We start from the raw sequence: 25,875 nt of genomic DNA, 5'->3' as shown, positions 1-25,875 counted from the left end.
GGCGGGATCAAGCAAGTAAAAAACCTGGGCGGAGTCAATAATATATGAAACCAGGGTGAGTGGGTTTAGTTACCTGTGAAATAGGCGGTACAGGAATTGAAGTTGTACACAGCTTTATCAGCAATACTGTTTGTTCCACCTTGATTATGAACCTTTGTTTTGCAAAACTCTGCCATTAAATTCTAACAGCTGCCTACAGTAATAGCAGAACTAAAAGGGGGTTTTCATCCAAAATAATGTTATCAGAGGTACTGGATGTGGCAGTGTGGGTTTTTCGTAATGTAGTTGCTGTAAATTGTGTGCTGGAGAAATCGCAGTTGGAAAAACGTGAGGACTTTAATTCAATAAATAAAAGCTGGTTAATGATTGACGTTTTACTGGAAACATGATCTGGCCACTCACGAGTAGAGTTGATTCCGTCCCCTCTGTAATTAATTAGACTGAACAGAAATAAAGGACGCACAGCACGTGGCAGCCCTAGCTTGCTTTCCTAGTGCTGAATTAAGTGCATGTTACTGTATGTGAGAATTCAGTTACATTTTATCAAAACATTAACTAAATGAAGCTGAGCGATTGGCGTTTAACTGGGCAGGAAGTGGAATTCTGGTGTGGTAGGCGCTGTTCTCTACTTTTAAATCGCACTGTTCCGGTCCAGATCAACACAAGCGAAGTCTGACGAGCAGCAGAAAACATGCCTCCTTTCCCTCTTATTAAAATGGCGTTCCTTCTACTTTTTTCTTTGTGTTTGACATTAATTTTAGGGTTCGGGCTCCCAGAAGCATTGAATTTCATTGTTAAATGCTGTGGGTTTGCAGAAGCCAGCGTAACCCACTGCATAGTCCTTGTGTATTTCATTTTCGTATTTTTTGTGGCAATGCCTTCCATCCCCAGGGGCTCTGTGAAAGTAAGTAATACTGAAGTTTTATTGTTTCGTGTGGCGTCAACGCCACAGCACTGTATTGTACATCGAAGAGTGAATTTGGCACCAGTCATGTATACATTAGTATGTAGTAGTATATACTGGGTTGTTGACGGTGTCTATTTTTATAAATAATGTTAATGCAACTTGACCTGGAAAAGGTCAACTTTGTATCTTTAAACTTTTTTTAATGATTTTGTTGAGCGTTTTCATTGATTCTACTGAACTGGCCAGGATAAAGTAACTGACGTACTGTATAAGAGGGAATACATATGTCAATATTCGTATTTTTTCCAGGACTTGTAATGTCTGCGTTTCGTACACGGATTATTTGTTATAAAGTAATTGAGCGAATTCTTATTGCTTAGCGACCTGCTTCTGCACAACAACGAAAGAGCAAAGGTGAATAACAGAATCGGCTTTGCTTAAAAAAAAAACAACAACTGAAAGGTAACAAATAACTCGCAAAGTAAATCTGTAAGCGCTGGCTTTTTTGGTTTCGTGCCCCTGGGAAGGTTGTGTTGAAATTAAGTTGAAAAGGCACTGACATACTGTATAAGAGGGAATACATATGTCAATATTTGTATTTTTACCAGGACATGTAATGTCTGCGTTTCGTACACGGATTATCAACTATTCTAGTGCTGTTCGTACACATCTGTTTTACGCGTATTATTTGTATGTGCTAAGGTATTTCATATTAAAAGCTAATCAAGTTCTCCGCCTATACGTGAAATTATCAGTACAATACACTGCATCTTCAGGTTTCATGTGAATTTACACAAATTTAAAATTAATACATTTTCTTCCTCTATTTGATTCTCAGTGGGAGGTTGGCATATTGCAGCCTGTCATGGATCTGGTGATCAATTAAATATTTTTATTTATTATTATTTTATCAATAAAATAATTAAATTCTCATTTTGGTGACCCACCCCACTAACTCTTAATGAGATGAGAAAAATTGTCAAATTGTGTCAAGCTACCAGTTCCTCAATAAAAAGTATTGTTCAAGACTGCTTAAAATACTGTTGTTGAGAAGGGTTTTAAAAAGGTATTGGATTTAAAACTGGCTTTAATTGCTTATATTCCAATTAGAACCACATTACAAACTGCTGTTGTAAGCAACTTATGACTTTCGTATTATGTGAAACATTTTTTTAATAGTTTTGCAGAGCAGTGAGATGGATAATAGAAAATAGTATACAAAACACCACACAGTTAATCATGCCCTTTACCTGTACGTTTGCTATGGGTTTTTATGTCCATGTGGGATTTGCCTTCTCTTTGGGCTATGCATTTCTTATATAAAACATTCTGAAATGTTTTTTTTAAGCATGTGCCAACATGCTAGTGCTGGTGTAATGTGAAAACGTTCAGAAATTGTTTTTGATAACTGGTTTCCACAAAAACACTATTAAAGAGAAATGGGTACAGGCAGGTCTTAAATGACACACCCTTTACTTTGCCCAGTTTGGCCTTATTAATATATTGAATACATTTCTTAATGTACTGTAGGCTATGAATTGGTTCTCATTTTAACATGCTTGGTCCCAGTCTGCAACAGGTGATTTGATGGAGTGTTTGAGTCTGTACACTCGGCGTGTACCAAGTTGTAAGCTGTCCCTCATCATTTCCTGTCATCTCAAGCTTACTAAATACATATTGAAAATGTCTTAGTCTGCACCTAATGTTTATGTTGTATAACAATCTACAAGAGCACGTTCAGCAATAAAATGATTCATCCACAGTGTGACAGAGAGCGCTACAGGAGGTCATTCTTGCCTTCTGCCATAAGACTGTACAACTCATCCACCTTGCGTCTGGGCAGAGGCAACATTGACAGTGACCTGTTTCTGGACTGAACGCATCTACACATCTACTGCTACATCTGTTCTCTTTCTTTTCCCATTTACAACCATTTTTTGTGCAATATATGCCAGGGACCCGTGCAATACATTTATATTTATATCTATATTTACATCTATATTTATATTCTTATGTGCAATATGATTTTTCTGTGTACTGTTCTGTTCTAGTTTGTTCTTTGTGTGACCTGGACTGAGTAACTCTTTTAGAGCACTCCTCACTGTATTGATTGTATTGTAGTATTATTATTATTATTGTATCATTCGTTACACTGTGTTGTCTGTGTTAAGCTGCTGTTGCACTGCAATTTCCCTCACGGGATCAATAAAGTATCTATCTACTACAATGCATAAAATGCAGAGCGGTGGCTCTGTGGCTGAGGATCTGCGCCTGTGACTGGAAGGTTGCCGGTTCAAATCCCACGGCCCGCAGTGGAATCCTACTCCCTTTGGCCCCTGAGCAAGGCCCTTAACCCCAACTGCTCCAGGGGCGCCATACATTGGCTGACCCTGCGCTCTGACCCCAAGCTTCTCTTCCTGTCTGTGTGTCTGTGTCTCATGGAGAAAAGCTGGGGTATGCGAAAAGACAAATTCCTAATGCAAGAAATTGTATAGGGCTAATAAAGCAACATTATTATTATTAAAACAATCTTAAAGCTGAATGCAAACACAAGCTTGTTATTTTTAAGTCTTTAAAAAAACCTCCCAAATTGTCAACCTTGATGTTAAATAAAATGGGTTACGATTACTAATTGGCTGAAAATATTCGCAATGTTATTTACAAGACTTCAAAATACACGTCCATTTTTAAAAGGCTCACTGAGAGTAGGAGGACTGAAGACAGCTGGGCAAGACTCACTGCCCCTCACTGTTGACATAAAATTGACAGCCAACTCTTAGAAAAGCTTAATGTCTATACAAATAAGTATTAACATCTTACATGAATAAAACTGCATGATTGGTTTTTATCTAGCAATCGATTCTCTGGTTGGATGGGAGCTAAACATACCCCCCTCCCCCCATTTACAGTACATGCACTACTAGAGTGAATTCATTTTTAATTTACACATTTGTTAATTATGCAATGTTTTTCAGGAGTGTATCTCCTGTGTAAATCGAGAACAACCTATATGACGTGTTTTTCCCCATGACAGACTGAGGGAAAAGCTGTGCTCATCACAGGCTGTGACAGTGGATTTGGATTTGCTTTGGCAAAGCATTTACATGCTCTGGGATTCACAGTCTTTGCTGGATGCCTTCTTAAGGTACGGCTTCTAGCTCTTTTCCGTCAGCGAAAAGTCAACTGGTTTTAGTTAGGAATCTAAAATCTAAACTTCACAACCCACTTTCTGTCAATGCAAACAAAGATCTGTGAGCTGATAAAATGTTTCAAAAAATATTATTTTTGTTTAAATTCAGAACTTAGTTTAAAAGTTTATTTATAGGCATTTTGTATTCTCCAGTTCTTATTAAAGATCAGTAGCTCTTAAATACACTTAGAAATCTTAGAAAAGTAAAGCAGATTGTTTGTACATAATGCAAATTTTGTTAGAAGTCTTTTCCTTGAGAGATGGGAGAGGACAGTGCAGAAGAACTGAAAACTTGAGATTTGTTTCTTCCAGCTGACAGGAGGGTATATTTTATGGCACTGTTGACAGGACAAGAGCGGCACTGGAGCTTGTGATCTGGAGAGCATGAACTCGGAGCGGATGAAAGTTGTGCAGGTGGATGTTTGCAGCGAGGATGAGGTGAATCAAGCCCTGCAGTTCGTCAGGGAAAACCTGAAGGATGCAGAGAAGGGTAACAGAGCAGCATCCTTCTTCACAAGCCAGCATGACATCTTTGAACAAAACTCCCTGGTGTTGACCCCAATGGCATCCTGCAGTACACTTGAACACTCTACTTATTTTTCTTCCAATCTCATAGCAGTAAACCTGGAGGTTCTATGTTTTTCCTTTAGTGTTTGCATGCTTTAAAACATTTATTAATTCAGTGCACCTGAATCCCAAAGCATTTGATTTATAACAGGGGTACCAATTCATTATGACTAAAGACCTGTACCCACCTGGGTGATGTACTGTATGGCCATTCTGCACCAGCAGCTGCAGCAGACAGTACAGGTGGCTAGAACACCCTTCTTTCACCTCTGAGAAGAGTATCTCGGTTCACCTGAACTTCTGTCTGTTGATGGGATTGTGAGCGTGTAATCCACCCTCAGGAATGTGCCACTTATTTAAAATGATACAGAGAACAGCTAAAGAAATGATTTTCTTTGAGGTGAACAGAAGACACTTTAAAATGGCTCTGTACGTCAATAGTCCCTTATGTCATCAATGCATGATTAATGATCTAACAAGCACTGTCTTCTGCAAACATCAAAACCAAAGAAAAGACATGAAGTGATTTATCAGCAGGTGCACTAAGGGAATCGGAGATATTGCTGTGGGAGCAAACAAGCAGGTGGCATGCTGGTTGTGCGTCATAAACACAGTTTACACAAGTGCAAACCGTCGCTCTGACACTTCTGATGTACACCAAGAAGACTCATAGTAACCAAAAGAAGAAGAGACAAAGATTGTAAAATGCAGATGACTCAAGAGTTGCACATGACAGTTTGCATTATCTTTTTGAGGTCTGTGGGCACTGGTGAATAATGCTGGAGTCTCAACTTTTGGAGAAGTGGAGTTCACAAGCATGGAGACATACAAGCAGGTTGCGGATGTTAATCTGTGGGGTACAATCAGGGTGACCAAGGCCTGCCTTCCCCTCATTCGCAGAGCTAAAGGTGAGCTTGACTGGGGTAACACGCACAATTTTGAACTATTATTTAGTAACTGGTCCAAAATGTGCTGTTATTATCAACCATAATGCTTCTTTTTATTGTGATTCATATTCAACATTAGCTTGCTAAACATGGTTTTGGTTATGAAACTGGCACATGTGCAACACTTAAAACAAACTGGAACGTGCATGAACAGATCACTTACAGCAGCATGTTAACACTGTAAATGAAACAGTGGAATAAGAGAATAAATGTAAATGTTCTGCAGGTCGAGTGGTGAACATTGCTAGCATGTATGGGAGAATGGGCAATGCCCTTCGTTCCCCTTACTGCGTGTCCAAGTATGGTGTGGAGGCCTTCTCGGATTGCTTGCGGTACGAGATGCGGCCGTGGGGCGTCAAGGTCATCACCGTCGAGCCTGGGAACTTCATTGTCGCCACGGGGATCCTGACGCGCGACATTGTTCTGGCGACGGCTGACAAACTGTGGAACGCGGCTCCAAGCATTGTTCAGGAGGATTATGGGAGGGCACATTTCGAGCGTCGCATTTCCGTGGTAAAGTCCTACTGCAACAGTGGGCAGAAGGACATGACCCCTGTCTTGCACGACATCGCAGACGCCGTCACGTCCAACTACCCCTTCACGCGTTACAACCCTATGGAGGTCTACTGGTGGATTCGGATGCAGGCGATGACCCATCTTCCGGCTGCCATCTCTGACAGGATCTATTTTTAATCCACGCACTGGGAGCCTCTGATACTGCTGACAGAGTTAGAGCAGCAGCTACTTTTCAACAAAAGAGAATCTCTGATGCGAAATGTCGTCTGTACAGTAGCTCTTTAATTTTTTGATTTAAGTAATATGTATGGCTGTCACGCTAGTTTACTGATCAACACTGTTGTAGGCTAATATGAAAAGACTAGGGTGTTTAAATCGTAGGCAAGCTTGCTAGCTAGATTTCTCCTTTGTCTGAGAGTGTACCGATATGGCATTTTTCATGAAATGAAATAGATTGTCAGTGTGCCCCTGATAAAGTAGAAAACTACAGAACAGTCTCTTTCCAAATGATCAAAAGCTGCTTGATGTGTAGTTTTATTAATAAAATGGTTAAATCATTCACAGCAACAGAAATATACAGTTCAGCCTCTTTTTGCTCACATGCTTGTTTTGTGTATTTAATGCTGTCATTTTTTTTTTAATTCCTGGCACTTCTGTACTGCTTTTCATAGGAACCGAAGTGTTAGATCAGCTAAAGCTTCCAGCAGCCCCCTTGTTGGGCCTGGCGGAAAGAAAAGGTCATTTGACAGCATTAAAAAAGTAGATTGATTTACTCACTGTTACATTGTTACACTGAAAACATTCTTAAAGATGGCTGTAACAAGCGCTAACTTGCCCTATAAAAGTTGTTAGTATCTTAAAAGAATCTCCTACTTCTGAAAAAGTTTAAGCTGGCAAGTTTCAGCATTTTCTTTAAAAGATCATTTTTTATGCCTGCCATTACTGTCAATACAGGTACAGTCTGCTTGGGTTTATTTTTCACATTTAATTGCTTGTTTATTTGAAACAGAGATTTAAATCAAGATACAGTACATACGTGGGAACCTGTTTACAGTAAATGGAACAAATATATAATGGTTTAAATTAATAATTCTGAATACAATTTAAAAGATCACTGTCATCACAATTCCTTTCCGGTTTGACTGTCAACCAGTAGGCGGGATTATTTTAAGACATGCACTGAATTTATTTTCAACTGTTAACCTGCAATTACTGACATCTTTTTCTAAAACTAAAATGTTGGAACACTAAGAAATCGCAAGAATGGTTGTGGGTTTCACATTTCACATTTCACTGGTAGGTAATGCATTAACTTTTTCCCTATCTGTCCAAAAGATTAAAATGAATTATAGGAACACACTATTGGATGTGGACAATGTCAAGACCATTTTTTCCACCTGTTTCCCAAATTTGGATATTGATTGGATATAGCTGTAACTCTTTTTGAATGAAATTTGAATGAAAGACGCCGACCATGGAATAAAAGGTACCTAGTAAGAGTTACAAGCAATACAAGTCCGAGCTAACTGATTTGGTAATGCCTCAAACCGCTGCAATCGTTAATAATAGTGAGCTGTGAGCACAGGTTGTGCTTTAGTCTACTTTTAGTGCTTTAGTAGAACCCTACTGATCAATCCAAGAGTTTTATTACCTTCCCTATCGTTTATTTGTTTTAGATATTCATAAAAATGTCTCGGATATCACCTATTTCTAATTCTGTTACCTCAGGGAAGTAAATTAAAGAGACTGTAAGCTGTAAAGTGGTGTAAGCTCATGTGCTGCTCCTCCCACGCCTGCTTGAGATTGAACAGGCTAGCTAGAGCTGCAAGGTGGCTCTTCCATTGTATTGCAAATCTTTATCCAGGCTTATCCTCAATTACCCCTTATCACCTTGTTCACTTAAGTAATCAGTTAGAACACTTTAGTAATCAATGAATTAAAAGGATGAAGTGGATTCCTGTAATTGTACGCAAACTGGAAGAACAAAGGTTGCCTAGAACTCAACTCTTAGAGAAGAAAGTTAAAACTTTGCCTAACATAATTAGGGTTTTTGATGCCACATTAGCAGCCTACTACTATTTAAATGTTTTAGCTCAGGGACAAAAGTCCAGATTGTGGTTTTCAGGAGTCACATAGATGGAATACAAGAAGATGGATACAGATTAATCTTCGGTTAAGTCATCGAAAGAACTGGGCACATAAAGTATAATGAACTGAAGTCTAAGAATATGGAGTAGTGGGGCTGTCATACTCCTGTGTTTCCACTGGGGGGCACTATTCAATCATGCCACTTGCTCAGAGCTAAGATGATTTACAGTATGTTCACATTACACCCTCCATAAAAACTCCAAAACCATCTTTAACGCCATTTTGGCTTGCAGGCAATAGAATGTGCACTAAAAGAGTTTCTACACAGAAAGACCAATGTCACATGAGCATGAATAATTTCAGCTGAGGGAAAATTTAACTGGGGCACTGATGGTGCAGAATGATTATAAATAAGCCTAATACCAGACAAATAGTTACCTATTCGGATGAACTATTTTAACTATCAGATTATTTGTAAATACATTACAGCACTTTCTGTGGAGTAAATCTTGCTTTCATAACTTCATCGTTAACTCAACACTTGAGGTAAACAGTCTGTTAAAGGAATTTTAAACTATACAGTGGTAATGCTTAAAAAGCAGTAAAAAAAAAGTAATCCCCCAGTATTTACAAAAATCCATCAAAATCAAACCCAGAAATATTTTTTCTTTCACACTTCCATCTGCTGCACATAAAAATGGTTTACCAGCAAAACAGGGTCACCTCAGATTTTGGAAAGAACACTAGAATACAATAGCCGATCATTATAAAGAGCTGGAGGACATATTGAGCACTTGGCGTCTTGTGGCTGAATGGAACGTCAGTTTTCATATGCTTTTCTTAAATGTAGTTTTTCTCTGCGAGTCACCTCATGCACTCCGCTAGCTAAATACCTAGAGCGATCTATTCAAGTCTTCTAAAGTCATCTGAAAGTAAAAATTTGCTTGCATCTTTTCATATCAGTTGATCACTCTGATGGCTTCTGATCTGACCTTTCAAAGATATCACAAAAACTGCATCTTGAAATGTATTCCACAAGACTGGTAAACTACTCTCTGGGGCCACAAATATTCTATTTCAAAAGAAGCCCGATACCATGTATAGTATATACTGCATTTCATGTCTACTGTAGCTTGGCCCAAGATCTGAACTGAGTTTAAACACTGTGTACAGGAATCAAGAAATAAATGGGATCAATTTTACTGTGTGGTAAAATTTCCCTGCTTTTGAACTACATAGCAAAGGAGGGGAACTTTAAGTACCTCCAAACGGAGGCAGTAAAATATTGGATAGTTTATGTCTCCTGGGTCATGCTCAGAAGTGACCATAAAACAATTTTAATGCACATGGGCTGCTTTTGTTCTCTAAGGAGCTTTACTAAACCTGCAAGGAGAAATAAATGTTTTCATTCACATCACAGATGTATCAGATGTTCACAGGAGGTCTGTATGAGGAGTATTCAAAGAAAGTCATATTTGTAACATAAAAACTAGGCATTATACACAATATAATTAAATTAAACTGCAGTGTTAAGCAAAATAACGATCTGGGCATGACTAAGCCTTGCATTTCAGCTTTTATTACACACGGAAACTTTGTGTTTCACCATGAAATCAATGGGGCCGAGTAAGGATTGGAAATTGAGAAACTGGAATGAGACTTTTTTTTTATCACCAAAAGTTTTTATCATCCAAAATCAACCTCAAACGTGCACATACACTAGAACCTTCACACAAAAATACATTCCCTTGTTTAATAGTTTTTCTTAAATCCTAACTTGAATTATGTTGTCTTGTAAAGAAACGAGCTGGATGTGAAATGCATGTCTCGTAGTGAAAATGTATGGCTCAGTGGAGCCACTGTCGTGCATTTACAAAATAAAAAGAACACATTGATACTGTAGTTAACAATTTTATTACTTTTTTTACAGCCTAATAATTTTCTTAAAAATGTCACTTGAAGCCGATTCCCCTCCACAAACAAAATGAAGAGTACAATAATTTTCACAGTATAGCCTATTCCTTTCTATTGTTCACAAAGAGTGCTCTGCAATTTCAAACAAATCCAGTACAGACAAGTTCGCAATTAGATAATTTACTTTGGGAAACAATATTTGATGGATAATGGCATAAACCATGTTCTGGTGTGCAGAAACTTCATATGAAATCATTGGCAATTGTTTCCATGCTAGCGACAATAATCTAATACTGTGTAGACCAAATTCTAGAATATTGAAATAGTCAAGACCTTTATATCACTCCTATGTCACGTTACATTATCTAGACACAGTCTTGAAAGAACTACAACAAATTGAGGTCAACTTGATTCTAGTTTTAAAACACAAATCAAGCTTTGAAAAATAAAGTGTTAACTCTTCAAAATACTTGGATAAAACATAACTGCCTTTAAAACAAGGGTAATGTATTATTTAAGGATGCATTACTCATTTTCCGCTATGAATGAAGATCAACATTTAAAAATACGAAGGCATGGTCAACCAGCAGGACACATCAAAATAAGAGCATGCATCATTCCGGCAGCCAAGCTTTGGTTTAGACAGCAGCTAAGGCACATATCAAAAATGGCCTAGTCAATCTCAGTGTCTTGCCTCAACTGTTCGATTAAAAAATAAACTTTTTTTGGCATAAGCATAATTTGTACAATTAAGATTGCAGCCAAATTCCGTTTTACAAATACTCTCAATCCCTCCCCGACCATTAAATCCTCAGTCGGCATTGTTACCATCTCCACTTCAAACTTATTTGAAAGAATTCATGCCTACTTCCCTGGGTGAAGGACAAAATGACTCTTTTCTTGTTTGTTGTTCACAATGAACTATAAACACCACAGAGATCCTGCAGTCTTTCTTTCTTGTGTTCTCCTTGCCTAAACATGCCCATCTACCTGCTCGTTTATTCAGTACTCATCTGGCATTCTGGACTCCTCAGCTTTACAGATTCTTGGTCCCTTACTCAATCTTTGAATCTTTACTTTGAATTTTTTTCCATACAAAGAACAGTTGTCAGGTTCTCCAAACCTGGCTCCAACTGTGCTTTTTTTGGTGTAGAAACACTTGGAATTCAGAGCAATTTGCTGGAATGCATGGTTCCTAAGGACATACTTTACAATAATCTTGAGCTTGATGACTGTACAAAAGGTACACTTCAAGTCCAGATACCAGAACTTCAGTACTAATGGCAAAACTGATGAATCTCAATAATACAAACAAATTAAACAAACAAAAAAAAGAGATCAGGAAGACTGTGTATAGCTTTTCAGGCCAAGAGCTTTAGAAGCACAAGACTATCAAGAGGAACATATCTTCTAAGGACACTGATAGGCAATCAAAGAAAATGTAATCTGAATTCACTTATAGTGAGCAAGCACACAGAACAGACATCACAATCTTTTGAAGCTACGCTTTACTTGACATCACTCACAACCATGGTTCAAATCAAACATTTATACATGAAAACAATGAGCTAATTCTTAATTAGACTAATCATTTAGGTCCAAGAGTGGAAGAACTCCATGGCAATCTAAGGATACAAACACTTACTCCTCCTTTTTTGACAATCCCTTGCATACATCTGCGTAATACAGTCTTGTTTCAGCTTCGTCCACCCTTCACTAACCACTCTCACTCTTATTCATCAGAAGCGTAACCACTGATCTTCCGTTCCACTCTGGAACTTTGGCACAAGACAGCTCTTTCCATTAGAAAGGAAAGCAGTGCTGCTGTAAAAATTAAAGTTTCCTGCTGGTAATGCATTACTAGACAAACCAAGAACAGCACATTTGCACAGAAATGTCACAATGTAAAAGGAAAAAACAAGCAACTAAGGTCCAATCTGGTAGGCTGATTCAAACAACTGCACGATGATGCAATGAAAGTACATACAGGTTACTGGAGAACACCATATAGATGGGCTAAACGTTACAGGCTTCCACAAGAAAATGCATGTAGGTTATTGACTAAAATGGTGATCAAACCACACTGATGAAGTGCCACGTACTGCAGAGGTCTTCCCCATGGCTCCATTTAGTTATTGGTACCAAATTTTTTGGATTTACATTTCAGTTCTTCTCCATGCAGCTGCTTGAAGAAGCCAACACATTTTAGAAGCTCTATAAATTCTAATTTTGGATTCCATAAACAGGGTCTTTAAGAAATGACTGATCATCTCATTTCTGCACTTTTACAGAGTTTCTCCAAGACAAAGGCCCCTATATTCAAAATATATTAAGCAATAGGAACCGAAGCTTCTATGTTCTTGTATATAAATAAATGTATGGCCCAACACACATCAGTTCAGGAGTCACCCATGAACAACTAGAACTCTGCAAAGACTCAGAAATGCAATGAGCATCACACACAAAAAAACTTCAAAACGTGGAAAAGTGAACATCGTACAAATGGTTAAAAAAAACCCAATCTTGCTTAATTTAAGGGCTCATGAAAACAAAAGTTGTTGCAAATAAAAGTTCAAATCTTAAGACAATTTTGTAACTTATTGGACCCAAAACGTCACTTAAAACACTGTGCTTATTAGCTTAACTCACATTATGTTTACACTACTCTTCACCTGCCTAGACATCTTTTTTAATTACTGATGTGAAGGTGGTTTTCCGGCATCTACAAATTTAGCCCAACGTTTGGTATCGTGATGCAGCACCACTTTGGAATACAGAGCACTCCCTGCAAGCAGGCGACCTGGCACAGTTGAATAGTAAGCCTTTCATTTTCCCTTTCATGAGAAACATCTTATCCAATGAGACAGTTCTATTCATCTGAAGTGATAGACATGTGGGACGTTTACAAAAAGTCAGGCAAGATCTTTGATACAGTAGGTACCCATTCTAGTAAGACCTTCTAGCAAGAGACACACTTCTCCTCGAAACACCCTGGCCTGGCCACACGATTCACTGCAAACAGGGAAGGCAGTATGTTAATGTAACATGATCATTTCCATTTTCACCTGTTCTTAAAGATCCCCCAAAACACATACACCTTATTTCAATAAAGTTCCATGCAACGCTTTTAGAAGCCAACTTTTAATACCAAACATTCAGAGTTGATTTGGTAGCATGCAGCCCACCACAAAAGTCTGCCATTAAAGCGTATGGGTGCTTTTTCCAAAAAAATCGATTTTAGCTTAATATACTTTGAAATTTGATTAAAAAAAATCATATACTTTTCTGAATCAATGCTTTGCCTGACGTTTTACTAAAGTGTTGCCCAGACAAAGCAAAACATGTTAACTGCACTGTGCATGTAAGTATTGAAGGGATCAAGCCATAGTTTAATGTTAATGTGCTCACTTGCAATCCATGAAATGTAAAACACTTTTCTCAGGCTGGATCTTTTGCTCATAAACATAGTAAGGTGTGAGATAAATCACGTGTTCACCTTTTCAAAATTCCAGAGTTAAATGAATCACACTGGAAAAGGCAAGCTTTTATATGAATATATATTAACAAAACTAAAGTATTGCTAAATAAATGTTGTAGTCAATATACAATACATACTATGACCTAAACACAACTCAATGAAATCAATAGTCATCCAGGAAGTCTTTCTGGGTACTTGGGAGTCCACTGTATTGTTTCTAATTTCCACCAATTGGTCACAACAGAAAAAAGAAATCAGTTTCATTCTCTGGAGATCAGGATAAAGGCTTAATAAGGTAGAGTTTGTCTCCTTGTTCACTTGTGAAAATGGGGGCTTTTTTGTAATGTTCCACCAGTTCCTCCATGGAGTTGAATTTGCGCTGTCCAATGCAGTACAGCCCATCTTTGAGCTGTACCTTGAAATGCTTGTTTTTGCCTTGTGCTTTCAGGGAGATGGAGAAATCGTTTGGCTGGAAAAAAAACACAAAAATCATGTGAATGTGCATGAAGATGAAACTTTAGTAGAACTGTTTTCGTAAAATACATTACCATGCATAAAAAGTTCAACTCTTCTACATTTTACATGTGGACAGTGACATTTTGAAGAACCTTTATCATTACTAAACCAATTGCTACCTCAGCAGAGAAAAGGTTCCCATGTTATTACTGCTTCATGTTATAAAGGGGCCGTTTTCATAGGATTTCCAGAGTTCAGAAAAAAGAACGTATCTGCATAAGCACCACAGAAGGGCTTAAAGTACAAATCAGATTATGTCACACACATAAACTTTAGTCTCAAGATCACTGACCCACACAAACAACCAGGACTACTAATAATAAACCACCTCTTCAAGGCACCTGCAAAAATAAGTAGACTTATAACCCGAGTCAGGAATGTTATGTGGGTCATGCTGCAAGCCATACTGCAGCATTCCTGCAGAGACAGGACAATGCCTTAGAAAGTACGACAATTTGAATGAGCGATTGCATTTAATGCTAAAGCAAACTGCAGAGTAACATAATGACCAAAATAACCACAAATATTTCAACTCTCACAATCTGGCGATTGTAGTTTATAATATACTTACATTGCTTTTGCCTTTTAGATAACATTATGCATCTTTAGACATGCTGGGTGTAGCTACAGTAGACGTTCAGAGTGCGGTATGAGAGGAATTTTCTCTCCTTTTTACCAAAGTGATCAAAGGGTTGTTTAAGAAACCGTGATGTAATCCTGAACATGCACCATCAGAATGCCTTTGAAACTGAGACTACCTTGAAACTCAGATGTGCTGTGTGGTAGGAACTGGTCAAGAGAAAAGCCAAACATGGGCCCTTTTATCATTTCATCACTTTGAAACAAAAGATAGGGAATGCCTGTCTTGGCACAAACACCTCTAAAAGCAAAACATGACCTGGTTTCTGCTCAGAACCACTAATTTACTTGATGTTCTAAGCTGTCCATACATAGGATCTCAAATTCTTGTCCTCAAGGGGCATAAGGCAGGTTTTCTTGTCTTTATGGTCTTTAAACCATAAACAGCTTAAGATCAGTAATTATGATGTATATTTTAAGGCCTGAAAGACCAAAAATGGAGACTCTTGTCTATCTTGACTCTTGTATCAAATACACCTTTTTCCAATGCAAATTTTCTTATTAGGCAGAATAATTACTTCCGGAAGCCTAAGCCTTATACTGAACACTTCACAACTGGGCATTTCTTAAATTGTAGTGAAACTTCAAAGATTGGTGAGTTCCAGACACCATCTTTTATATTAGTGCCAAAAGGAAAATGAACTCAGCCACTTTCCAAAGAATGCAATCACAGCTTACGATGGTACCCGGTCCTGTATACTGTACGACACATGCAAATGAAACATTACGAGAGCCTGGCTTACCGAAGACTCACTGTCGCGAATGAGGAAATCGCCCTCTTCTCCCCGCTGATTGAGTGCCACCTCTGCCTGATGCCTGGTGACTTTCCCGTAGTACCACTGTCTTCCTGCAAACTTCCCGCTGGCAGCCGGCCCGATATAGTCGCAGTCAGGTGTGGGCGGCCCGGCACTTCCCGGGCAGCTCTGGGAGTTCTGCAGCACGTTGACGTAGTTCTTGGGTACCAGCCCCACCTGCCCGTCACTCTTCCGGCACTTCCACCACTCGGGGTCGTTCTCCGGCTTCTCGATGACGTCCATGATCTCGCCCTTCTCGAAGTTGAGCTCCTCGTCATTGCTGGAGCCGAAGGGGTAGAGGGCCTGCACCACGTGCAGCACGCGGTTGCTGTTGGCGGTCTGCACCACTGCGGCCAGCTTCTCGGTCAGCGATCCCACGGGGTCCGCCGACTGGCAGTCCGAGTCTTCCACCACGTAGTTGGAGGGGAACCAACCCGCGTGTCCGTTGTAGCTCCCCCTCCACCAGCCATCGCTGCACTTTTCCATGACAATGACCTTGGTGCCCTTCACCAGCGAAAGCTCGTCCTCCCTCTCTGCGGTGTAGCTGAATTTCACCAGCGCCGGCAGGTTGAGGTCATACAGCCGCTCGCCGTTACTGGAGTAGAAGTCCGCGTCTGCGTTTGACGCCTCTTCCCTCATGCTTGTTTTCCGCTTCACCTTGCCGATTCCTGCAATCATATTACGAGATAGCTCAGGAAAAGGACCCACAGAAGATAAAGTATACGATGCAAAGTACAAATGATAGGATCTTTTATGTAAAAATGTGGAGTTGCCTAATGCAGTGCGGTGTTCACATAGCGAAACCCAACAACTGCACCACACCAACAAGACCTGCAGAAGGACAGGCAGTTAACAAAATCTTAGAGTCTGGAACTTGTGCATCCCGAGAAGGAAATAAAGAAGCATAGAGACATCAACATTTTCGGAAAAGAAGGCTACTCATATCCACAGACTGCAGCCCCACTTCACGTTTCACTCAGTGCTATAAGCAACACCCTTAAGAGGGTTGTTGCCGACAACAGAAGAGGTCAGGCAGAGAAAACCCAAACTATTTAAAAGTCGGGCAGCAATCCAGAAGAGATTTCAAAAGGCATTGTTGTTAATACAAGCGGAAAAAAAAGTTTTTTTGGCTGCACAGATATAATTGCATATATTAAAAATAACAAAAAAATAATAATTGAAAATAAAAAGAAAAAAGGGATTTAAACGAGCAACAGAAATGAAACAATGATCATTCTAATGTAAGAACACAATGCTCTTTACAGATGACTCCCAGGTTTGAGCTGTTAATAGTGTTTGCGAAATCAGACTGGAGAGCAATATAACAAACCTGTGTACCGCAACTACAGTTAAACAAGATGGTGTGTTAATAGAAGACTGGGGCTGGATCGTGGGGACTGCCCTTGTACATAGAGAGATTCTGATCCACCATACCAGGGACCTAATTCACAGGGCAGGGATGCACCTTTCCCCTGCAGTCAAAGCCTGTTGAGAACATCAAGAGACTGATCCAGCACTCATAAAAGTGTCACATGCAACAGATGCTAAGAAACTTAAATTGCAAACAACTGAAAATCCGTTAATTGGAACTGGAACTGCGCCGTGCCGTACAGGATATTAACATTTCACAGTCCTTCACTAGTCAAGTACATACTGTACTGTATGAGAATGAAAAGAAAATGCCTTACTCTGCATAAAGCAAATAACTCACCAAATACCAACAATGTGAGCAATGTGTTTGTTTTTATAAATACAGTATAACATAGCAATGAATTGTGCTTATACTTGTGCTTATTTGTATTACATACAGCCGTACATTTCTCCATTTCAATAGTTATTGCTGATACCAATATCACTCTTTTTCATGGTTATTTCAATACCCTTTTGATACTGAGTAACAAATACCAACAACCATAAAATAGTATGACAGAAACTGAGTTGGAGTCTGTTCATTAAAATACATAACAGGCTTTCTAATCAACTGTTTTTCTCATGTTTGATATAAAAAAACAAGCCAACCTCTTCTACATCATTACAGCCAGTAACAAGATCCATGTGGTCACAGGTCTTTTGATACAAGGCAAGCAGTCAGCTTTCAAATTATTAGTTCATAGCACAGCATTTGGAGCAACTTGCCTGCATGTTAAATGTGTTTGAACAAACTGTAATAACCAGCCTAATGAGACTCAAACGTTTAATGATGTTAAAACCCAGGCATGTTACCACTAATCACTGTGGGAAAGGTGTTGCCAAAGAGGATCACAGTAGTGACCATATACATTTTTGTATACCTTTCCCTTTGGTTTGGTCTAGTCTGTTCTGGCCAGGCAGGTTTATAAGTATATGTATCAACAAGTACTGGGTGTGCACCAGCACAGAGTCCTCTTCAATTTCCGAAGTTTAACAGCTGGCACACTTCCACTGCAGGATGAGGTGATGGAGAGAAGCTTCTTGAGAGCTTTGTATTGTTCCAAATTATGATGTTTTCCTTGGACTACAGTCTATTAATAGTCATAGGAAAAAAGATAAACTACCACAGAGAATACACAACAATACAGAGATACGGTAAAACTATTAACCAGAGATATCTATAAAATCAGAGTATTTGGAACTTGCAATTACCTTTACAGACTTAACCCTCGGGAATTACAGTACCCAAACAGACACATGTATATAGAAATACATTTGGGGGGAAATTCTTTTTAAAACAAATTCCTTATAGTTAGTTGTGTAATGGATCGTTTTTTTTTTTAAATTAATACGCTTAAATATTTAAAAAGTCTTCAGTTATATATGTAGTATGTGTATATATTATGTACTGTTCAATGTAATACATTACCTCTTAAAAAGTAATTTCCTGCAGCTTCTTATTTACTGAAAGTTAAAATTAACTGAAAAGAAATTTGTAATAGTGATGGATTAATTAAAAAGTGTAGCTTTCCTTAACAATACACAAAATGAATATAAGGAGACCAGAGTGACCCCTCAATTAGACAGCACACATCCCCCAGTGTACCAGAAATTAACCACCATAAAGACAACCAGATTTTGAACATTTTTTAAAAGACATCTGAGAATTGTTTTTCAACACAAAGGTGACGTATTGGTATCGAATTAAGTTAGATACACAGTGTATGTAAACTATAGCAATAACGAAAAGTTGTTTTAGCAATTCCTTTAGAAGTAGGATAAATAAAGAAAAGTTTTAATATAATGTTTTTTAATGTGAACTCAATCATTTGTTACCAGAAGATTAATTTATTAAGCCATTGGATACATTACATTAAATACAGGTACCAACAGGTTGAAACAACATCGATTCTTAACTTGTCCAAATACCTTTTCACGTAACCGTGCTTGTCGTTAAGTGTTTCTAGAACACTCCCTTACCTATAGGCTGCCACAAGTCTTTATTTCAAAATACTGTTCTTACAGGTGAAACCCATTTTCCATTCATCTGGGTACAGATTGTTTTCAAGTGATTATCACTGACTAAAATATTACATTCTTTAGAACTCACACTTAAGCTGTCCCCAGAAATATCAGAAGATCAGTGAGAACAACTATAAAGGAAATCATAACCTAATTCATGGTCCAGTAAGTGATAAGATTAATAATGTTGTAACATTAACAGAGGTCGATAAAAGTGTGCACAATCTCTCAATTCAAGAGAGCCCAGTTTCATTCATTGAACTGGTTTTATGTCTTTTTGGATTCTTCTGAAACTTAAACCAAGTAACATGCTGAATACAGTTAAAATTAGCCAGATACACACTGTTCTTTTATAACTGTAATGCACAGAAAATAGATTCGTCTCACTTGGTCTTAGAAACCTACCAGTATTTCTAATACATCCTGTGATGTTCCCTTTGTCTTCTCACCCTTCCTCTGTGTAATTTAAATAAACACTACAGAAGACTGAAGGCAATAGGTGTTGTTTATCTGACATACTGTACCTAAATATTGTTTTGGTCCTCCTACCTACTTTTAAGCAAAGCTGAGCTAGATACAGGTTTAAAGATCTAAACCATTAGGCCTTAGGCGAAGTGTATAAAGTGCAATAAAGTAGGCCTCTTTTAACAGAGAGCTCTTTCAGTCTCCTTGTCTTTGCCTGGCCTGAGACATGAAGGACCATTTCACCTGACAGAAAACTATTTGGGTTAGACAATCTACTCTGGGCTATAGACTCACTGAAATAAAACGCATACACATTTTGTGAAAGATCAAGTTGACTGTTGCCAGGGTGAGTCAACAGAAACACACAGAACTGTTTTGTACCCGGTCCAGACTATCAGCCCTGTGTCTCATTGGGGATGATCCCTGCTTTTGCTCGTCTGAGTCACAGGTTCATCATAAACACCTTTTTGGGGTCCCACCTACCTATTTACTGTGAATTCAGCGGGGTAATGACAGCAGATGTGAAAAACAGCTTAAAGGAGTGTGAAGTCAGCATTTGCAACCTGTGCTATTACTTGTGCATATTCAAAATTGAATTATAAAACAGTACAAGTTTAACAAGGAGCACGTTTGGCAGACTGATATATAATTACTCAGGGGGGAGTTTATCTTCTCACCCATCATGTGGTTTCTTTCTTTTTACAGGCTTTGTGCCTATGTAGAAAACCAGCTGCTCAAAATCTAGTGAAATCCATTCACAAAATGTGTCTGCATATATACTGCAACCAAGCTGTCTGTTAAGGTTTTCTCAACAAGATAGTTGTCATCACACTAGTTTTGAAACCACAAAAGACGTCTTACAGCCATGACCTCACTGTTGAATTGTAACACTTTACAGAAATTCTCAGCTCTTTCAAGTCAGCCTACATTTCAAACCTCACACCTGAAGAAGGCTCCACGGCCGAAACGTTGTGTTCTCTTTCTTCTTTTTTTCAGCATGGAATAAACCTATTACTTGTTCCTTTACATTTCAAACACTTGGCTTTAAAACATACATTGTCACGTTCAAACTTCCACAGCAAATTCTTAGCGATTTCCTTTTCTTCACAATCCCATGTTGGATATAGGCAACAAAGCAGACAGACCAGCACGTAGGAGTTCACAAGGAAAGGTTTTTCCTCTTTGAGGGGGGCAAAAGAACGCTAACCAGACAAAAAGCACATTACGATTATATGATTAAATCTGTATAAATCCAAAGCTTCATATTATAGCAATTTCTGATTCATTGGCTTCAAAGAAAGACCATAATTACGCCGGGACATGGAGCCCCACAGTAGCGCTGACATTGCAAGCGAGGCCTCAAGGAGAAATGTCTGAACTGAACAATGAGATTAGGACAGGATCCAAACCCAATGTCAATCCTACACTGCCCAAGTTCTCTACTAAGATTCTCTATAAAGCAAACATAAAAGCAGTAAGAATGAAGACCAGTCCACCCAGTTAACATTTTCAGGAAAAAATGAAACCTTAATAATCCATCCTGACTTTGTTCCTTATTCACAGTCTACCTGTTAGCAGGCAGGAACTGGGTACATAAAGACAGACAACAAAACCATGCTTACCCAGACACAGTAAAAAGTAGTTTACTTCTGTTACTGCTATAGATGTCCAGTCCTGATTCAGCACAGTATCACTGGGACTTCAATCAAAATCATAACTGGGACCTTACAAGGAATTAACCTTAAATCCTCAGATTGCATTCATTCATTATGCATTTTCAGATGTGGTTGCCATTTTACTATGCAACACATCATATTCTTTCACTTTAGTACACAAGGGAAAAAATGTAGTGCCTCCAAAAGTGATTTTTTGAAGGTTTGATATTTAAATAAAATAGATAACTACCTAACAGCATAATCTAGAGACCTTGTAATTTCAGATAACAGAATCTTCCCTTAGTTCATTACATTTAAAAAAAATAACACAGCAAAAATTGTTTTTCGCAGAATTCTCGATGGACTTAAATAAATACACGCCCCTTATTACAGGTTCTACTCAAGCCCTCATGTTAAACCAAACCTGCCAGTCCATCCAGCAAAATCAAATGAAAAGTCTGATGCCTGACAGTAAATCTGCATGAGCTTGAAGGAATAGGGTTCTACCAGCCTGACTAGAAGCTGGGAGTGTCTGTAAGAGGTGAGAGAGTTGATAAATCCTCCACCTTTCAATATGTTTCATTTGTTTTGAAACATATTGTTAATTTGTTTCAAAACAAATTAACAATATGACTCATGTCTTTAGCTGTCCTGTAACTTTAATTTTAATTTACCTTCCTATGTCCACATAAACATTTCGATTACACACTGCTGTTAAGGACATTGGACAGACACATTCATTACAGCACAATCTTTCATACACACCCTCTGCTATTTTTTTTTTACAGTGTTCTGTTCTGACACATTTCAGGAAGAGCTACGATCTGTACTGTAGCATCATGGCACAGAGCCCCATTTACTAAATGCAAAAGCCCCATTTCTCTCTTAGCCCCATTTACTAAGTGGCATGAGAATATTTTTCTGTTTAACCCATATGAGATGGCCAAGTGTTTTAAGACTTGGCATTCCAGCAATGACTTCTGCGTCACTCAGGAGAAAATAAGAGATAGAGACATGTTCAGTTCAACACTCCTGCCAGCATGATTATTTTCCCTTCAATATGCTGCAAGCTCCACAGTGCTTGACAGGAGAGTTCGCATTTACTGGAGGAGCAACACATCCCTCGCTGACATCAGAATCCCTCAGGTGCCCAGCATGTCACAAGGGTTTGCTGTAACAAACAAACCCAAACCCTATACCAACAGCCCTCAACCAACTGTGCCTCATTACTTGGGTAAGATTGTTTTAATTCCCAACTTTTAAGAGTTTTAAATCTAATCTGCTGCGTTGTGGGGCTGCTGACACAGAATGGTAGTTGTGTATCATGCAGGGGAATGCTGCGTTTCAATGGTGGATGAATGCATACTTTTCAATATGTGGAGCACTGTACAAACTATTGTTGATCTTACTATTAATAGTGGGTTTCGCAGTAAAATCAGATTCACAGATACAAAATCTCCAGGATTTCTTACTATTTTAAATTAAGACTCACCTTGCAAAGTCAACAAACAGAACTTAATTAATATAAAGGCATCAATAAAAATGGAAGAGAAAATCTGAAATAAGATAGACCAGGACTGTTATCAGTGGAAAGACAAGAAGTCAAAACTAAAAGCTTATTGTTGTGGTTAAACCATTGAATGCTTCTGTACTTTCAGGGACTTTGGCCAGTAAGGTTTTCATTTTTACTTTGCTGGTTAAAAACAACACTCTTGATAGTCAATTCCGATGTATCATTTACCCTCATATCACAGAGTCAGCACATGACAAGCACTGTACTATCTAGGCCAGGGACTGTCATTATAAGGAATCTTGCTCTTGGCAATTATGATGAATTAGCATAAAGTTTCAGCTGTAACCGAGACACTGTGCCTCAGAATGATAGTTCCTGACATCGACAGGCCTAAGCAAAGCTCTAAACAAGACATTTTGAGTCACTTTGGCATGCAACTACCTAAGCCAACAATTACTTTCAGTCTAAACGCACAATAAAGTCTCTCCAGACCTCTGGCCTGAAGTCTGCAACTGTACAAACTGAGTAAAAAAGCCTTTTGGATATTTGGATAAGCAAGTTCTGAAGCACTGCCAAGCTGCCTCTTTGTAAAGATTTCTCTTTAAAGACAACGCTCTTAAAGTTAGTTCACTATAACACAATGCAAGCCTTTATTGTTCTCCATTTCAAGCATTCCATTATCATTTTGCAGGGGTTGCCCGATATATATGTTAACTGTACAAGAATGAAAGCTATGCAGAGCGACGAATAAAAAAAAAAAGCCAAAGCCAGGACTGTGGCACAACACGGTTTCCGTGACACACAGAGCTTGGACCATACAGCCTCTTGCCAATCAAACACACCACTGTCCGGAAAAAACAGAACTGTAGGATTTGGGTTTCCTATAAAACTAGAACTTTTAAATCGGACATTGACTTTTGTTTCCTCTCCCATTTCTTGGGAACGTTTTTATTTTCCCCAAGATGAAATCAAGGAAATATAGGCAAAAATAATAATAAATATTTAACAAGATGTGGCAGTTATCTTCAAACATTTAGGCAGCATATTGTGCCATGGTTAGTTGTCAAAACTGTCAGTATTTCAGTGAAAAACATTATTCAGCAGTAATTCAAGAGATGTCATGAGGAGAACATGTTTTTTTAGTTTTAAATTACTGTATTTTCTTATTCAAATCAGTGAGGCTGCAGTATCAAACAGGAACTAAACTAAAAGCAAATCCATCTGGATCCAGTATGAAAACTGTCTGAAGGTTCACATAATATGGAAAAATGTGACTTTCAAATGCATTAATTATATCCCACTTAGGCAGGCCTTGAGCATTAAAATCTTTTTCCAGAGGTTATGTGAAAATAAGCTAGGAAAGTCCAATTTTCTCTGAAGAGCTGGCACACTCAATGTATAGCCAGGATTCCAGTCTGTCCCGGATAAAGCTCCCAAAATTGGGACAATTCACATCAGTGAACAACTACAGACATCACCGGTTTACAGCCGAGGCAGGAAATTAGGCCTTACCCAGGGGAAGAATTGAAGAAAGATTTACAGTTTGACAGTCCCCATACAGATAAAAACAGTCACGAGACATTTGTACAATGGCTGTATAAACCCATGGAAACATTTGTGGGCATTACAGCTCTCCGTGGTGCAAGAAAACTGTCATTTGTGGGGGGAGATAAAAGTTTAGAATATCCACTTTACATCAACAGCTATTGCAAGCACAAAATGCAAGTTACATGTCAACAAATTTCACACCCAACAGACAGGACTGAAATCTTATCCAGTGAGATAAGATTCAAGGAGAGGTTTATTTGATGTAAAATAAAAACAATAATCAGTTTAATATTACTTTTTGGTCAACTGATCGCACAAAGCAAACTCAAAACTGAGAAGGAGCTACAAACATTATTCTAGTAACTGAACTATTAAGGAGGATAAATTAGCCTCACAAAATGGTAACCAGTCACCTGCAAGTGCAGTTTAACAAAATAAGTTACTGGTAACTAATGTAGCAGTTTTTGTGCATAATTTGCACACAAAATCCATTTTTAACTAAAGATTACAAAAAACTGCATGTAATATACTGTACGTGTATATGTGCACACACACATGTATATACAGTATATAATGTACAACCATTAAAAGCTAAACCCTTTAGGCTTAGGGTAAAACATATAGGCCTGTATTACTGGTCAAAGTTAGCAATGGCTGCCTGGTGAATATGAGGGTGAAACAGCTGTCTGTGTCTGCTAACTATGAATTTACACTCACAACATCACAAATGTTAAACTGTTTAGTTGGTTCTGCTTACACACAGTAAGAGCTTATAAATATTAATTCCCACAACATGTATGAACAAAAACATATCCAAAATTTATTGTGTATACAGTCAACTCGCAACTTACGTGGGGGTTAGGGATTTTTCAATTAAAATGAATTAGTGAAGATACCAATTGTTTGAATTGTTTTCAGAAAAGAGGTGCTTTATGTCTGTCCATAGTTAGTGAGTGATAATCATCTTTGTAAAAGAAACCTCTGCTAAACTTCAACTACTGAACTCACTGTTAGAGAAAGGTTTAATCCTGTAGTAGTATGAGCTGAACAATAATTCAGCAACGAAACTCTACATGGTTCAGTTGCAAGCTTTGTCAGTGGTAATAACAAATTTTCTTTGCACTCAAAGCCCTTTTCTCCAGCTTCAAATATTCCGATTGTGGACAATGCAGTCCCTTTCACACAAGGTTTAAATTTGTTGTGCAATGACCTCAGCATTGCCGGATGAATTACATCTTTAAACTTTCTTTTGCCAACTTGACTAGAAATGGACAGATGTACATGATGTAACTTTCATAAGCGTCTTTTCCAATGAGAATGAAAACTTGCATGGTATTGTTCATTAGAATTGATAACAATACCGAATCAATACCTTGAAATGAAAAGCAGATCCAAATGCCATTTTTTACATGCTGCTGGTTTTGCAACAGGCTTTAGCACTTATTTGCCAGAGTGAGAAACAGACACTGGATAAGAGAACAAAATGCTTTATGGGATTTTTTTTTGGCAAAAATAACCTGAAAAGGGGAAATGTTGCAACTATTATTCTATTGCAACATTCCTTCCTTATATTCGTCTTCAAATAATATAAACCTTATTAGTTCTTTTTCAAGGTATGAGAGAAAAATGCTGAAAAAAATACTTATTGAAGGAAATCGCTCAACATTTCTGTGGTTACAAAAAATCCCAACACCACTCTTTACCAA

The 25,875-nt window shown here is 38.3% G+C and overlaps 2 protein-coding genes across 6 annotated transcripts in view; one reads left to right on the top strand and one right to left on the bottom strand.

The window, feature by feature from the left end:
- Positions 1–619: 619 nt before the first annotated feature.
- On the top strand, positions 620–6,700 carry bdh1 (3-hydroxybutyrate dehydrogenase, type 1). The gene is made up of 5 exons (XM_015361193.2): positions 620–904; positions 3,942–4,052; positions 4,446–4,587; positions 5,420–5,572; positions 5,838–6,700. Exons 1-5 carry the CDS (start codon positions 692–694, stop codon positions 6,302–6,304), a joined length of 1,086 nt encoding a protein of 361 aa, XP_015216679.2. The 5' UTR covers positions 620–691; the 3' UTR covers positions 6,305–6,700.
- Positions 6,701–10,110: 3,410 nt separating this feature from the next.
- Positions 10,111–25,875, bottom strand: part of nck1a (NCK adaptor protein 1a) — a 59,925-nt gene continuing 44,160 nt past the window's right edge. For all 5 annotated transcript variants that reach the window (XM_015361189.2, XM_006637700.3, XM_015361190.2 and 2 more), the window contains 2 exons: positions 15,506–16,224; positions 10,111–14,076 (listed from right to left, as the gene is read on the bottom strand). In XM_015361189.2, coding sequence (XP_015216675.1) covers positions 13,882–14,076; positions 15,506–16,224 — 914 coding nt within the window. In that variant the 3' untranslated portion in view covers positions 10,111–13,881. The remainder of the gene's footprint in view (positions 14,077–15,505; positions 16,225–25,875) is intronic.

The sequence above is a fragment of the Lepisosteus oculatus genome, chromosome 13 (genome assembly GCF_040954835.1).
Source record: "Lepisosteus oculatus isolate fLepOcu1 chromosome 13, fLepOcu1.hap2, whole genome shotgun sequence".
In the NCBI taxonomy this organism is placed as follows: domain Eukaryota; kingdom Metazoa; phylum Chordata; class Actinopteri; order Semionotiformes; family Lepisosteidae; genus Lepisosteus; species Lepisosteus oculatus.
This window is presented reverse-complemented; position numbering and strand designations above follow the sequence as displayed.

Coding starts and splice junctions, on each gene's coding strand:
- bdh1 (XM_015361193.2), top strand. CDS start 692: ATGCCTCCTTTCCCTCTTATTAAAATGGCGTTCCTTCTACTTTTTTCT. Junction 905..3,941: donor TCCCCAGGGGCTCTGTGAAA/GTAAGTAATACT, acceptor TCCCCATGACAG/ACTGAGGGAAAAGCTGTGCT. Junction 5,573..5,837: donor CCTCATTCGCAGAGCTAAAG/GTGAGCTTGACT, acceptor AATGTTCTGCAG/GTCGAGTGGTGAACATTGCT.